The sequence below is a fragment of the Curcuma longa genome, chromosome 20 (genome assembly GCF_044706935.1).
Source record: "Curcuma longa cultivar G26 ecotype Majalengka, Jawa Barat chromosome 20, ITB_CL_G26_1.1, whole genome shotgun sequence".
Classification (NCBI taxonomy): domain Eukaryota; kingdom Viridiplantae; phylum Streptophyta; class Magnoliopsida; order Zingiberales; family Zingiberaceae; genus Curcuma; species Curcuma longa.
Window position 1 is genome coordinate 2,149,103 of NC_133880.1, and position 14,108 is coordinate 2,163,210.

The following is a 14,108-nucleotide window of genomic DNA, read 5'->3' on the forward strand; positions in this document are numbered from 1 at the left end:
ATTAGTGTTGGATGAATAGATCATAGATGTGAATTACACTAATTTTAGAGCTAGATCAAGTCAAATTAATTTAATGGGATGAGAATTTTAAACCACAAATTAAGTTTAGTTCAAATGATTAAGAAATTCAAATTTAGTTTGTATTAATTGGGTCAAATGATAGTCGAATCAAAAGTGAATTTGTTCAATTTTATTTATTTATTTTATTGATATTGGTTAAGGTTATATATTAAATATTTTTATTAAACTTTAAGTCTTTTATCAGAATAAAAAAACTTATTTAATATAGAAAACATATATTATTTTAAAATATATTATAAATAAATTTACTATAATTTACATAAATTAATAAATAAATTTATTCATAAATCTCGACAGCTAAACCCCTGACAGTTCGACGAGCGTGCGGAACACGTTCACGAACGTCCGGTGCAGCCCTGCTCCCCGAGCTCTCCCTCTCGATCCCATCCGCCACCGAACTGCCTCAAACGCGACGAGCATCTCCTCCTCGTGGCCATTTCAAGGAGCCGAGCGACATCAAGGCTCGACGATTGGTGTCCGCTCCTTGCCGTTGCCGAGCATCCTGTTGCAGTCGGGACTCCCCCGAGCAGCAGCAGTTCGGTTTGAGAAAGGCCTGTCGGTCTTCTTCCTGCTTAATGGTGTGACTTAATTTTTCATAATTGGCATCCCCATTGCTGTTTATGCAGGCAGTTCAATGAGATTACCCAGCTCTACATCTTATTCTTGGATCGCTTCTGGGATCAAATCTGCCTTAGCTCAAAATTCTTTATTTGGGGGGAAATGCTTTCATGCTCATGTGATCAAGATCGGATATTTGCATGATATTTTTCTTTGCAACCATCTGCTCAACTTTTACGCAAAATCTTATAGCGTCAGTGATGCCAATGCACTGTTCGATGAAATTGATGAACCAAACTTGGTTTCCTATTCCACACTCATTTCTGCAAATTCTAAGCTGGGAAATCCTTCATTTGGTTTGCATCTATTGTCTGAGTTACACAGGTCGCAAATTGAGCTGAATCCTTTCATATTCTCAGCTTCAGTCGTGGCATGCTCGAAGCTAAAAGATTTGGGCTTAGGCCAGCAAATTCATGCACAAGCTGTTGTCTCTGGACGGGCAACAGACTCATTTGTCAATACTGCGCTTGTTGATATGTACTCAAAACTTGGTGATCTGGCCGGTGCTACAACTCTTTTTTACCAATGCCCAAGTGAGGATCCTGTTATGTTCAATGCTATGCTGAGTGGATATGTTAGTCATGGTGAGTGTGAGCAAGCTATATGGGTCTTTAAGCAAGCAAGAAAGAGATTTAATCTTAAGGTGTCAGAATTTTGTTTTGCGAGCATTACTAAAGCCTGCTCAGACTTAGAGAGAGGGATCGGAGAGCAGCTTCATGGTCTTATTATAAAGATGGGATTTGATTCAAACTGTTTTGTCAGAACTTCTCTTGTTGATATGTATAGCAGATTTGGAGATACAGAGAGCATGGAGATGGTTTTACAGGGTACCAAGTCGTGTGACATTGCATTGTACAATGCCACAATCGGTGGATTTTCAAGAAATGGACTTGACAAGATAGCATTGGATTATTTCATGGACATGATGTTGGAAGGTTTTTTACCAAATGATTGCACTTTATCTAGCGTACTCAAAGCTTGTGGTAGTTTGAAGTCTTTGGATTCGGGAAGGGTGATTCATGGGATTGTGGAGAAGTCCAGATTTCGACAAGATGTGGTGGTTAACACTGCTTTGATTGATATGTATGCTAAATGTGGTTCTATAGAGGAAAGTTGCTTAGTGTTTGGATACATGCACGAGCGAAATACTGTGTCTTACAACTCTTTGATATTTGGACACGGGCTAAATGGAAACGATAGAGAGGCCATATCCCTTTTCAATGACATGAATAATAATAATATAGATGTTGATCTTGCTACCTTTGTTGCTTTGTTATCTTCATGTTGTGGACATGAATGGGTCACATACGTCCATGCAATTAAACATGGTTTTGCTTCAGAGCTGATGGTTAATGATGCACTGTTACATTGTCTTTGTAAAAATGGCACTGTTGACCAAGCTCTAGAATTTTTCAACAAGATGGAATATCAAAATGTCATTTCATGGACTATTATGATATCAGGGCTTACAATGTCTGGTCAATATTTGGATGCAATACATTTTTTCAAAACAATGATATCTTCAGATATATCACCTAATAGCTTCACTTTCTCTTGTGTTTTGAAGGCTTGTGGCCATTTATCTTGTCCAAAAGGAGGGGGATGCTTTCATGCACAATGCATAAAGCATGGGACCATGGATCACTACACCAAAAGTTCTCTTGTGGACATGTATGCTAAGTGTGGATCCCTGAAAGAGAGTAGGAGACTTTTTGATCAACATAGAGATAAAGACATAGTCCTCTGGAACACAATGGTCGCTGGATATGCACAACATGGTTATGGCCTTGAGGCTCTAGAGCTTTATACTTTAATGGGGAAAAATAACATACATCCGAACCATGTAACTTTTGTTTCTTTTTTGTCAGCATGTAGCCATTGCGGGCTGGTAGACGAAGGGATTCAGATATTTGATCTAATGGTTTCTAAGCATGGAATAATGCCAAGCATGGAGCATTATGCATGCATGGTTGATTTATTTGGTAGGTCTGGAAAGTTGGATAGAGCAAAACGTCTAATTCTTGACATGCCTTTTGAAGCTGATGTATCAATTTGGGCAACTTTCTTATCTGCCTGCAAGCTTCATGGCAATCTAGAGCTTGCGGAGTCAACTACAGATAAAGTAATGAAAATGCATGGTGAACTTGTTCCTACGGCCGTTCTCATATCCAATTTGTATAGTGAACTAGGAAGACCTGATGATGCAGAATACATGAGGAAGTTAGCAGGACCAAGAATGAGAAAAGAGCCTGGGCTAAGTTGGATTACCTAGAAGTAGAGAGCCTTTGCAATGTTATTAGCTAGCTCCTTAGGGTTGAAAGCACTTTTAACAACTCGCTGGTAGCTCAGGTCTGGAACCACAGTGGTGCCCCAATGCGCACACACCTTTTGACCTCCTTGAAGAAAACATACATGGATGTATCAATCACTTGTGTAATCCCAAGCAAATTAAGCTTATTTCAAATGTCATTGGACAGGTGATATAGTCATATTAGTCACTCATTTGCTATTATTGATTCCTTTTATGGTGAAGATTTTTTTTTATTTGACATTGGTTGTTTCTTGTAGTCAAACTTCCTCATGCCTATCTTCATACTATGTGCATGTTCAGTACATTGGCAGCTGCAACTTAGATGGAAAATCTGGTAGGTTATTGCTCTTCACATATTAAAGTATGTCTGATATTCAGTAGGCTATTGCACTTCTTAAAGTAAATTTTCTTGACAGAACCCCCCTTTACGAATGCAAATATTTCCATCCAAGGATTTTCAGACTTTGTGCAGTTGTCTTGTAGGTTATTCTTTTATCAAGTATCAACATTGTTTTTATTTAGTTTCTGCTGACAATATTTGACTGAGGATTTTTCTTTGACCAGGTTAGCTGTGCAGTGCAAAACAGAAGTCTACATATTTCCTCAAACTGATTTGAAAGTTAGCTAAGGTCATTTCAGGGAGCTAACGTGTCTATCAGAATTCAACTATGCGTGTGCAAACAACATGAGTAAGTTGAATGAAGTCAAATGTGTCAATGGAAACCTCGCTTTTTCTTATTTAAGTTGGAATCCATTTTGAATTTAGTACAGATTTGTCGAGCATTCTCTCGTACTCAATTTGTCTAGGCTTCAAAATTGTTGTTTAAATTTCTGTGTCTCGAACTAGGGAATTCGACCTTCACCTTGTTGATTTACTGATTAGATAATGCAACAGAGCCGACGACAAGAACCAAATTTGATATTTGATTACTAATTGTGGCTATCATTTAGCCCAAGTCAGGCTACAACTATCCTTTAACCATTGCAAGCCATCCGATACACGAAGCTTCAGCAGTGAAAATGAAATGACACTTGTGTATTGAGTTGTGCTGTGCTTCGGCAGTAGAACTTAACTTCATCATGTGTTCTTAGGATTTTATGATTGTGCTGGACTTTTTAAACCAGTCGACTTAGTCAATAAAGTAGCATGACTTGAATATTGAATTGACTCTTTCTCTCCTTTATTCAACAGAAATTTTGAAACGGTTGGAGCTGTTGCATTCTTCAGGGTTTCTTTATTGGTTGCTCGTCTCAAACGAAACCATAGATGATGGAAGCTAAGCAGAGAAAGCCAAGGGTTCCAGACGTGCGACAATTGCATTATAGTAGGAGAGGGTGCTGGGATGTAGCCCTTTGCTTTTGAAGAAATTCTTTGGCTCGCTCTTTTTGTCTTTCATAACTCCCTCCATTTCATTTTATCGCTGATTCTCAGTGCTGGGCATTTAAGGGCAGTTAGTTGAAGTGCAATATTTTCGCACAGAACATGAATGTGTTCATTTTATAATAGTTAGCACATGTTTACGTACAAAATATATGGGTTATATGGGCCACTAGGAATGTGGCCCAATAGTTTTATTACAGCCCATTTATAGCCCATGGCATTAGCCCAGGAATGACAAATCAGGAACCCAAAAGCCCAACAACACCCACAAAGCACTAATCATACAACCAATGCCGGCGGTAGTAGGCTTGGGAACTCAGTCTATTGAAATTGTTTACGGGCTTTATTATTATTTTTATAATGTTAAGTATCTTAATTATTATGATTAAATTCAATTCTTAGCAGCTCTACATCTAGTAGTCAACAGTTTAAAATTTTCATCTCATTTAGATAAATAATCAAAATAATCATAAATACTGATGTATACCGTGCACATCAACTGTACACCACTGCACAGCTGTTTAACTGTCAACATCTCAGGCCGTGATTGGCAAAATGTGCCCAATTTGAATCATTCTATTATTTGTTTTTACGGGCACTGCGCATTCAATTTCAGTATTTTATACGAAAAGAACTCGGATTTTGTCTTGCTTCAATCTAAAGACACCAACTGACAGGGAAAGGCAAGAAGAATTCTTAAAAAAAGGGTAACCCAAGTATGCATTACAAATCCACAGAAAGACTGTCTACTTGCACAAGGTGATATATAACAGACAACCATTACCAAATCAAACCCTAAAACAGGAAACAATGAAACAGTACTTATGATCTAGTCTCACAAGACAATCAACCTAGTTCAGGACAATCGAACTGTGCAACAAGAAAGCATCAAGACTATTTGTATATACTCAACTCATAAACAAGCTCACGTCTTTTAACTTTGCACTGCAATTTCCTCGAGTCCAACAACTAGCTCTTCCTCAAATTGGTCCTTGGCGCTAGGAGTTGCTATCTCAATTGCGATGCTGCTGGTTTCAGCTTTGGAATTCTGTATTTTGGGCTTTTGATTTGAAGGTTTTGTAACCAAGTCAGACAATTTTGCATTGGGCTTAGCTGTTTTATAATTTTGTGAGGGAATCTTGGAAATCGTCTTCTGCCTTGGGTTGTTTGAAGTAAGCAATTTCCCCTTGATGCCTGTGGCCTCACCACTACCTTCATTCAGTTTGTTTGCACTAATGGTTACACAGGAGTTCTCACTTGAATTACCAGCTTGAGATGTAGTGGCAATTGACTTGCGACGCCCAAGTTTAGGCGACCTAGCGCGTGTGGTCGGGATCTGTAAAATGAACAAAGAATTAGCATCAATATTAATTCATATGTAATCAAATCTTAATATGCAGTGCATCATAATGGCTGGAGTTAGCTTCAGTAAGTTTATGCATAAGGAAAGCAAAAGGGATTATACCAAATACTGGATTACAAACTTCAGAGATTCAAGAAATCAACACCAGTGCAGAAATTGTACCAAACTGAGTGCAGCAAGGCAAAATCTTCTTTCCGTGATATATCGTTCAAGTTATGATGACAATGACTTTGAATTAGTCATTGTTTGTGGGTAATTCGTAGAGTTTCATGAAATAAATGAGAATATCCATATCAAGTTCAAAATAATCTCGTGAAACAAGAGCAAGTAGCTTTAACTTGTTCATACGAAACCCAATCAGAGAGGGAGAGTGCCTAAATATATTGAAAGGATTTGTCTAGTAAAATGTGTGCCTATCATTATGATTATATGTTGAGATTAATATTGTTAGAGAACATTGAAAGAAAATGAAAGTGACAGTGTTCTGAATTTAGTGTTTTCCAATTACATTCTGAGTTCTAACTTCCTGTTGCACACAATGGACCTCTTATACATTCTATCAGATTGATCAGACAATCCAATCTACAAAACTTTAATGCATGGAACACTCGTGAAAGGTAATGGGTTTATGAGGTGATCAAAACATAAAGTAGCAGTTGATATTTCATGTTGACCAAATTATGCTAGCTGTTAAATTTTGAGAACTATATTTCACCTGCATTGTACTTAATAAAGGGATCACTCCTGCTTTTTGTGAAAGTACAATGAATTAATAATGTAAAACTTTTCCTAGTACCGGTAATTAGTTATTACAGAAGCACCACCATTCATAAGAATTTCCTCCAAATCTACTTATAAGTTGATGGCACACCAAAACCAGCTACAACCTTCTAAACAGTATAAAAAAGATATCATTACCTTCTTTAGTTCAACTTTAGGAGGTCCAGGTTCCTGATAAAAGCTCGGCAATGGAGTGGCTTTAAATGTCAAGCTCTTCCTCAGCTTTTTGACCTCAGCCTCTTGATTCTCCTGAGCACATTCACTATAAAGTAATTTCCTGAATGGTGATAAATTCAATCTCTGTCATCAAATAACTACCTTAGATTTTGCCTGTATGTTGGTCTTTTCCAACTCCCTCACATGATTCTTCTCTTCAAGTTTCATGAAAAACTGAAAAGTTATAAAACAGTTAAGGTCAGAGTTAAAATTAAAAGTACGAAATATAAAAAGGAATTGGTTAAACCTCTTTTCTTTTCTCAGCGCGCTCATCCAACTTAAAGCTAAAAGTAGAACCAATGCTCTGTCTCGCTCGTGTTGAACTTTTGAAATAAGAATAACATGAATCTCAGAAAGAACACCACATTTGAAAATCTTAATTATGTTGAAAAGATTAAGCAAGCAACATTACGAGGCAATTGAGTTAGCATCCTCGTCCTTTTTTGTAGGCAATGTGTGTGTCAAGGGAACTGTTTTGTGATTATTTGACCTGTAATGCCATCTTTAGTTGCATCAATCAGAAAAAGATTTCAAATTGAGACTAAATGTTTAGTTAGACATGGTAAAGATGAAAGAAATGGAAAGCTTGCTTACTGGTGGAACAATATGTAAATAAGATTGCCATCTTTAAGCCTGATTTTTATTCATAAGTATTATGCAACCGTATAATATGACTCAATTATTGAATGCATACCACCATTACATTCAGATCATAAAAGCTAATTACATTCCAGAATGCATAAAGAGGGAAGAGATAGGCATGTATAAAAAAAGTATAAGAATTTGAATTAGCCAAGGATGAAGAGAAAAAGTTTTGAAATTTTAAGAACAAACAAAAACCATCTCAAGCTCACATTCAAAATTTAAAAAATAATAGATCATCGTGTAAATCAATAGAGTAAGCATTTGAATTAGTCAAGCATTAACGACAAAACTTATGAAACTTAAAGAAGAAACAACAACTCACTTTGCAGGACCAGAAGAAGATCCATTTTTAGTTGCCTCCACAGAGTCAGTCTTCACATATTTAAATTCAGCCAACAGACAAGTAGTAGTCAGATTACATTACTTAACTTCTTAAGATAGTTTGAATTATATATTCTAGAAAAGTAACAATGAACTTGCCACCTTATTGATCAATTTTTTCCGAGCATTTGGTTCTGCAGCCAAAGAAGATGCTTAATATCAACATCGCCTATTGCTACACAGTAATATTTAGACAAGGGAAAGAAAATGATGGAAGCAACTAGATACTAGAAGGAGAGAACGAACCACCTGCAATTGATGACCTAATTGTAGACTGCCTAGCGGAACTGGTAGATTTTCGGATGCTATTTGCACGAGAACCTCTAGAAGGAAATGAGACACTTGGCGTAAGAATATTCCCTTTTTTTGGAACTTCAGCTGCAGAACCATTCCAGTCACAAGTAACTTCTGGTGTCATCTTCAATTGATTTTTTGCATTAGGTTCACATTCCTGTAGAAAAGAAAGTATAGCTATGCTATCTTGGTCAACGTTTCTGTAAGTTTTCTGACAAACGCCCAGCAAAAGCCAAGGGAAGAACCTGAGTCTTAGCAGAATATGGCGTTATGTTCTTAGTGGATACAGAAACTTCTTCCTTGCCTCCAGAGGAATCAAGCACTTCAACCTTAGATGCACTTTCAGAGTCACTATCAACATTCTCCTTGTTTATATGAGAACCAAACCCATTAACATTGGGTTCATTCTCCGTGGACGCTTTACATTCCAGCTCAATTCCATCACCAGATTCCATGTTACAACGTGAGGCAAGTAACTAGAATTGAAGTCTGCAACAATCCATTTCAAGAATAATTTTACACTTTACCCTACCTACAAACACAGAATTAGAAAGTGAAAAACAAATACGATTCATCAAAGCACGAATCATCTGCAACTCACAGTCTACAATCCAACTCTGGAGGCTGATCCTTCTAACTAGACCGAAAAACACACACACAAATTTGCAATCAAAAGTAATCCAAGCCCCAACTTACAGAAATCGAACGCGTCATTAGAGATCCTAACGTAAATCTTTCCAGATCAAATAAGATCGCCAACAAGAACAGAAGATTGCCAACGAGAACAGAAGTAGGCGAAGTAACAAGATCGCCAATGAGAACAGGAGATTGGACCGAACCTTCGGAGCTCGTCTGAGCGCCTAGTACAGAGAGATCTAAAGGCAGTGGAAAAATCGACGCGCAACACCCTGCGATCCGCACTCGTCCGACAAGATCGGGCCCTCTGAACTCGAAAGGAACTCTCCGGAGACCTCTCCTTCCGCTTATAGGATCGATCGAAACAGTCACACAGATCTTCCCCTCCTCCTCGAGAACTCTAGTTCCTCTCTCGGCGACGGCCTCGGATTCGATCGGTCGATCGCCCTCCGCCTCGCTCTCTCTATCGCTGTCGCTTTGTCTCCTCCGCAGCAAGAGGACAAAACGGAAGACGTCCACCATCACATTTCAAACTCGAAGCATACAAATTACCACTTCGAATTTACTATTTTAACCCTTCACTTTGCCTCCTCAACACGAAAAATCCAAGTAATTCGAGGACGTCCGAGAAGGTAGTTTCGTCTTGCGGACTGGAACCGAGAAGGCGTGGTGTCTGACGTGGCACTGGATAGAGCAGCGCTACAGTGAAGCGGGCGGTTTCTCGTTCGGTTGCTTGCACGGGAACCGCATGGTTCCGGTGGCAATCGGACGGCTGATCATCAGAGTAACTGACGTGGAGCAATCTAGCCCGTTTCAGGCCGCCGGCGAATTTTTACTATTATTTGAATTCAAACTCGATGAAGCTTTATCATCAGTGAAAATGTTTTGTTATATTTGTCATCATATTTAATATGAGGAATTTGACACCATTAGTGGGTGGGGCACCAGATGAGGCTGGATAAAATAATGATAATAATAAATACTCGATTATTGATAGGAAGAAAATGTCTTCGAAGTAGATAACGATTGCGTATGGATAATTAAGATATTGGATTATTGAAATGGTCCATATTCCAATAATTCGAAGTTGGTAAAAAAAATATTGAATTATGATGGGACACGAGTTGATCTAAATTTCAGAGTTAAGAATTTTTTTTAGTTTAATCAAATTTTATTTTAAAATTTAAAATATTTTATATACATTAATAATAGAAGATTAGCATGATAATAATGAAAGATTAAGATAGAAATAAAAAATTATTCGAGAAAATAATAAAATTAAAAATCTTTTTTAATTGGGTTAATTGGGTTGTTCGGAATGGTCAGGTTATCCGAATTCGGATTCAAATTTAGGATTTTTGAGTATGACTCGAGTTTGGATCGGATTCGAATTGAGATTTTTTTTATAATATCCTAACTTCCAATTGATCTAAAATCATCGATGCATCTGAATTGATACCCCTAGCTCATCTACTCAATTTCAAGATATTGATTGGATTATCTAAATTAAATCCGACTTTATTTCATCTATTAAGTCATGACTAATTATAGTAGCGCAAAAAATAAAATGGCATCCTTTATCATCCTCATCATAAAAAAAACCTCATTTAAAAAGAATATTAAAAGAACACTTCATCTTATTTTATATTTTTAAAATATTTTTATTTTTAATACTGTTGTAATAATTATGATCATAATTATTATAACTTATTTCCATCTTAAATGCTATAATTATAGCACTAATAGACGAGTGCTATAAATTATTTCACATTGTATTAGTTATGTTCAATTGTTATAATATTGTTGAAGTAGTTTTTGATTTAAATTGTTAAAGTAATATAATATAGCAATGTTTTATAAAGTAGTAATTTTGATAAATTAATAAAAAAAATTATCAAAAGAGGAAATGACCTCGCTCTGCTTTCTCAATGAAGGAAATCATCATATATATTTCACTAGTTGTTTTGGTGAAATAAAATTTATAAACTTATTTGTAGCACAATTTAAAACTTCAAAATTTACCAAGGATAGAACAATTTGTTGACACATATAGTTATAATCTTTGAATATTTAAATTTAAAATTAAATAAACATTTTATTTCATAATTTGTAAATAATTTTATTTATAAACGCTAGTTAACAAACTGAATAGATAACCAATCGAAATGTGCAGTCCTAATCATCTTAAAAACTGAATGAACACTTGAACAGACATCAATCTGCAGGCCAAAAGTTCCCATTTATTGTGCACTAGCTTCCACTGCAGTAAACCAATAAGCAAAACAAGAGCAATGGCCCATAACATACAAGTCCAAACCTTTTAGGTTATTAATTTAAGAGAAGCTAACAAAGTAGATTCATGAAACAAATTAGATTCCGTACCATGACACGTTGGAAATGTTCAGTAAACAGCTAAGAATGGCATTAGCACAGAACCTATCCAAAGCTTGCCATCCTTCTCCTCCACTTCACTCACTGCTCTCACCACCTTCCCTTCACTGTCCTCTAAAACCTCCAGCAACTCCCCTGCTGAACTGTACTTCATGATCAGAGCATGAGGTTTGCCACCGATTTGCATCAGGAAATGATATTTAGCTGGAATCGGAAGCTTCAATAAGAACTTCCTCAACCGGAAATAGCGGCTCATCACATCAGCATACATGCTGCGGCGACAATGAATGGCCACCCAGAAGTCGCCCTTCTCGTTGGTTCTGATGTTGTCGGGAAAGCCTGGTAGGTTTGCAAAAACATCAAAGGTTCCTGCCTTTTCTCCCTTCAACCAGTACCTACTCAATCTGTTTTAAGGATATTGTGCCGCATTAGAAGCTCTACATTTTAAGAAACACTGGGTAAGACTACAAAACCACAAGTGAATAAATGCAGCAGCTGACCTGCCACGGTTGCCTTCGCAAAACAAAAAGAATGACCCATCTTTACTTAGACTAACACCATTGGGAAATTGAAGGCCACGACGCAGCACTATTGTTTCTTTTGTAACTGGATTGTACTTTAGCAGCCTTCCTGAAGGATCTCCAGTAAAAACTAATTGCATGAAGTTCCTGGAAGATAATGTCAATGTCCAAAGAAAAAAATTAAGCATGCTGTTTTAATCTCCACCTGATTTCCATACGTTTCTTCACAGATAAAAGATGGAACACCAAGTTGGAGATAAATTTAAGGAGATGGAGAACAACAGAAATATAAACTATAAAATCATTTAGAAGTCAAAATAATAAAAACCATATTTTGCATAGCAGTTGATATTTTACTTCAATTGTTCATGGTGATTTCCTGTTAAAGATAATAATGCACATATTTAGAATGAGGGAATTGGTAATAAGAACCACTTTAAAAACCATATTTTGTATCTCATGGACTATTTTATCCACATCTAAGCAATAATCCAATAATAAGACATGAGGCATGAATTTCATATAATGAGGTTTTGACAAGGGCACTGATGATTCAATTGATTGATATTGTTTTATGAAGCTATCAGCAGTGCAGAAACACAGCTGAGATGTTTGATATTAAACTACTGCCTGAAACTAATCAACTTTATGTTATATACAAGGGAATTAAAGCCAAAGGAAGATGATATCATACACAAAGCACAGCATCAAAAACTATCATCAAATACACATTTCCTTAAAGAGATATTGAGAACTTGGGAAAGAAATACCTCCTCTGGTAATTGGTGCTGCTGTCTGTGAAATATATATTTCCTTCCTCATCTATGTCCAAGTCATTAGTGAAGTTAAATGGTATTCCTTCTGCTTCAGTGGTTAAAGGTTTGGCCAAACCACCATCTGGGCCTACTTTCAGTAACCCAAAGTAGGCATCAGCAATATACAAATCACTGGTTTTCTTGTCAAATCGAAGTCCTAATGGTCGTCCGCAAATATGCTCATTCTTTAAATAACTCAAAGGCGATGGCTTTGGGTCACATATTTCTGACCTATCATGGCCAATAGCAAATATCAGAATACAATTAAGAAAAATGTTGACACCACACTATGAACTAATCATAAATATTAATACCTTATCATTTTGGTATGTCATTTGCGGTAAGAATCTGGATGAAAAGGGCAACTTCAAACAAAATAATTCACCTTAGATAATTGAACCAGAACTCCTAAACAAACATTCTCTATATATTATAATTTCTTACGACAGTTGCAATATGGCGATGATTTCAAAAACATAAGATGAATGAAATAACTGAGATTAAGTCGCTTTGAAGCCCTCAAAATATAATAAGATACCGAATTTCTGGGTGTAGAATTAACCGTTAAGATAAAAGTTCACTTAGATTGCGAGAGAAACTGATTAAAGTGGGCTTTTTTCCAGCCATTCACCTTGCTATTTCTACAGTGATTGCTGAAAAATAGGGTTGACATGGGAAGAAGCAACAGCGCTTACCAATTTGATATTTAGTTAGATTAGGTAGCTTTTGCCTCTTGAACCAAAACAACTTACTAAAGTAAAACATGTCGAAAGAGAAAAGATTTCACAGAGTTTTTATGCTATGCAATCTACGGTACAAGCACAAACGTCGCGGAACGGTTAACATTTTCTTCTTTGGTCACTTAGATCGAGAGGTAAACCAAAATATACCTGTTTGGGGACGTATACGCGAAGTCGATCCAAGACTCCCCGTTCCAGAAGACCACCCGGCCGTCGGCGATGCCGGTGTAGGGCCCCCGGCCGTGCGGATCGAAGACGACGCTCTCGGGGCCCTGGATCTGGTGAAGGAACTTGATCTCCGCCTTCTGTAGGCGGTTCTCGGCGTCTGTCGCCGTGGGGATCTCCGACCACGGCGGGATATCAACGTGGTACGTCTCGAAGCCGGGAAACGCCGCCATGGGGCTGTAGCCGAAGGGGTCGAGGCCGCAATAGAGAGCTACCAGGAGGATTACGCCGGCCAACACGGTCGACGCCGGCGACATGGTCGAGGGGTTTGAGGTGGTGCGGCAATGGACGCGTCCAGGGTTTGGAGTAAGTAGTGAGTCGGGGTGAGGAAGGTTAGTTGACGCGTCGTTTAGGTAAGGATGGTTTGTTGACGCGTTTGATTGGAATTTTAAATTTCCTTTTACTAACAGAAAAATAAACGTGAATGAATAATATTACAATGTTAATTTATTTTTTTTAATTTACTCCCGTAAATTAATTTTACATAGCATACTTTACCTCCCATAAATATTAATACTATATAAATTAAAATTACTATTCAATAGATCACTAAATATTTTTTTTAGATAAGTAAAATATATATAAATCATAATTTCAAAAATATATAATAATAATAATAATAAATTAAAAATGATTCATATTTGATAAATTTAAAATATCATACCAGAATATACTTCTAATATCATGTATATATGAATGTGTACAATCTT

At 37.0% G+C, this 14,108-nt stretch overlaps 3 protein-coding genes across 5 annotated transcripts; 1 reads left to right on the forward strand and 2 right to left on the reverse strand.

The window, feature by feature from the left end:
• The first annotated feature begins 682 nt into the window (after positions 1-682).
• On the forward strand, positions 683-3,018 carry LOC141812926 (pentatricopeptide repeat-containing protein At3g02330, mitochondrial-like). The gene has a single exon (XM_074700876.1). The coding sequence runs from the start codon at positions 716-718 to the stop codon at positions 2,969-2,971; it is 2,256 nt and encodes a 751-aa protein (XP_074556977.1). The 5' UTR covers positions 683-715; the 3' UTR covers positions 2,972-3,018.
• A 2,066-nt stretch (positions 3,019-5,084) lies between these two features.
• LOC141813867 (uncharacterized) lies at positions 5,085-9,211 on the reverse strand. 3 transcript variants are annotated; one of them, XM_074701865.1, is made up of 10 exons: positions 8,910-9,211; positions 8,316-8,559; positions 8,026-8,227; positions 7,879-7,910; positions 7,718-7,767; positions 7,163-7,240; positions 6,998-7,073; positions 6,853-6,924; positions 6,673-6,783; positions 5,085-5,727 (listed from the first exon to the last, which is right to left on the reverse strand). In XM_074701865.1, exons 2-10 carry the CDS (start codon positions 8,523-8,525, stop codon positions 5,326-5,328), a joined length of 1,233 nt encoding a protein of 410 aa, XP_074557966.1. In that variant the 5' UTR covers positions 8,526-8,559; positions 8,910-9,211; the 3' UTR covers positions 5,085-5,325. The 3 variants fall into 3 exon arrangements, with proteins under 3 accessions (XP_074557966.1, XP_074557968.1, XP_074557967.1); XM_074701867.1 differs by having other exon boundaries at positions 8,316-8,602; XM_074701866.1 differs by having other exon boundaries at positions 8,316-8,602; positions 8,767-9,211.
• A 1,715-nt stretch (positions 9,212-10,926) lies between these two features.
• On the reverse strand, positions 10,927-13,740 carry LOC141813800 (protein STRICTOSIDINE SYNTHASE-LIKE 3-like). The gene is made up of 4 exons (XM_074701783.1): positions 13,324-13,740; positions 12,389-12,664; positions 11,598-11,765; positions 10,927-11,501 (listed from the first exon to the last, which is right to left on the reverse strand). Exons 1-4 carry the CDS (start codon positions 13,653-13,655, stop codon positions 11,108-11,110), a joined length of 1,170 nt encoding a protein of 389 aa, XP_074557884.1. The 5' UTR covers positions 13,656-13,740; the 3' UTR covers positions 10,927-11,107.
• Positions 13,741-14,108: the final 368 nt, after the last annotated feature.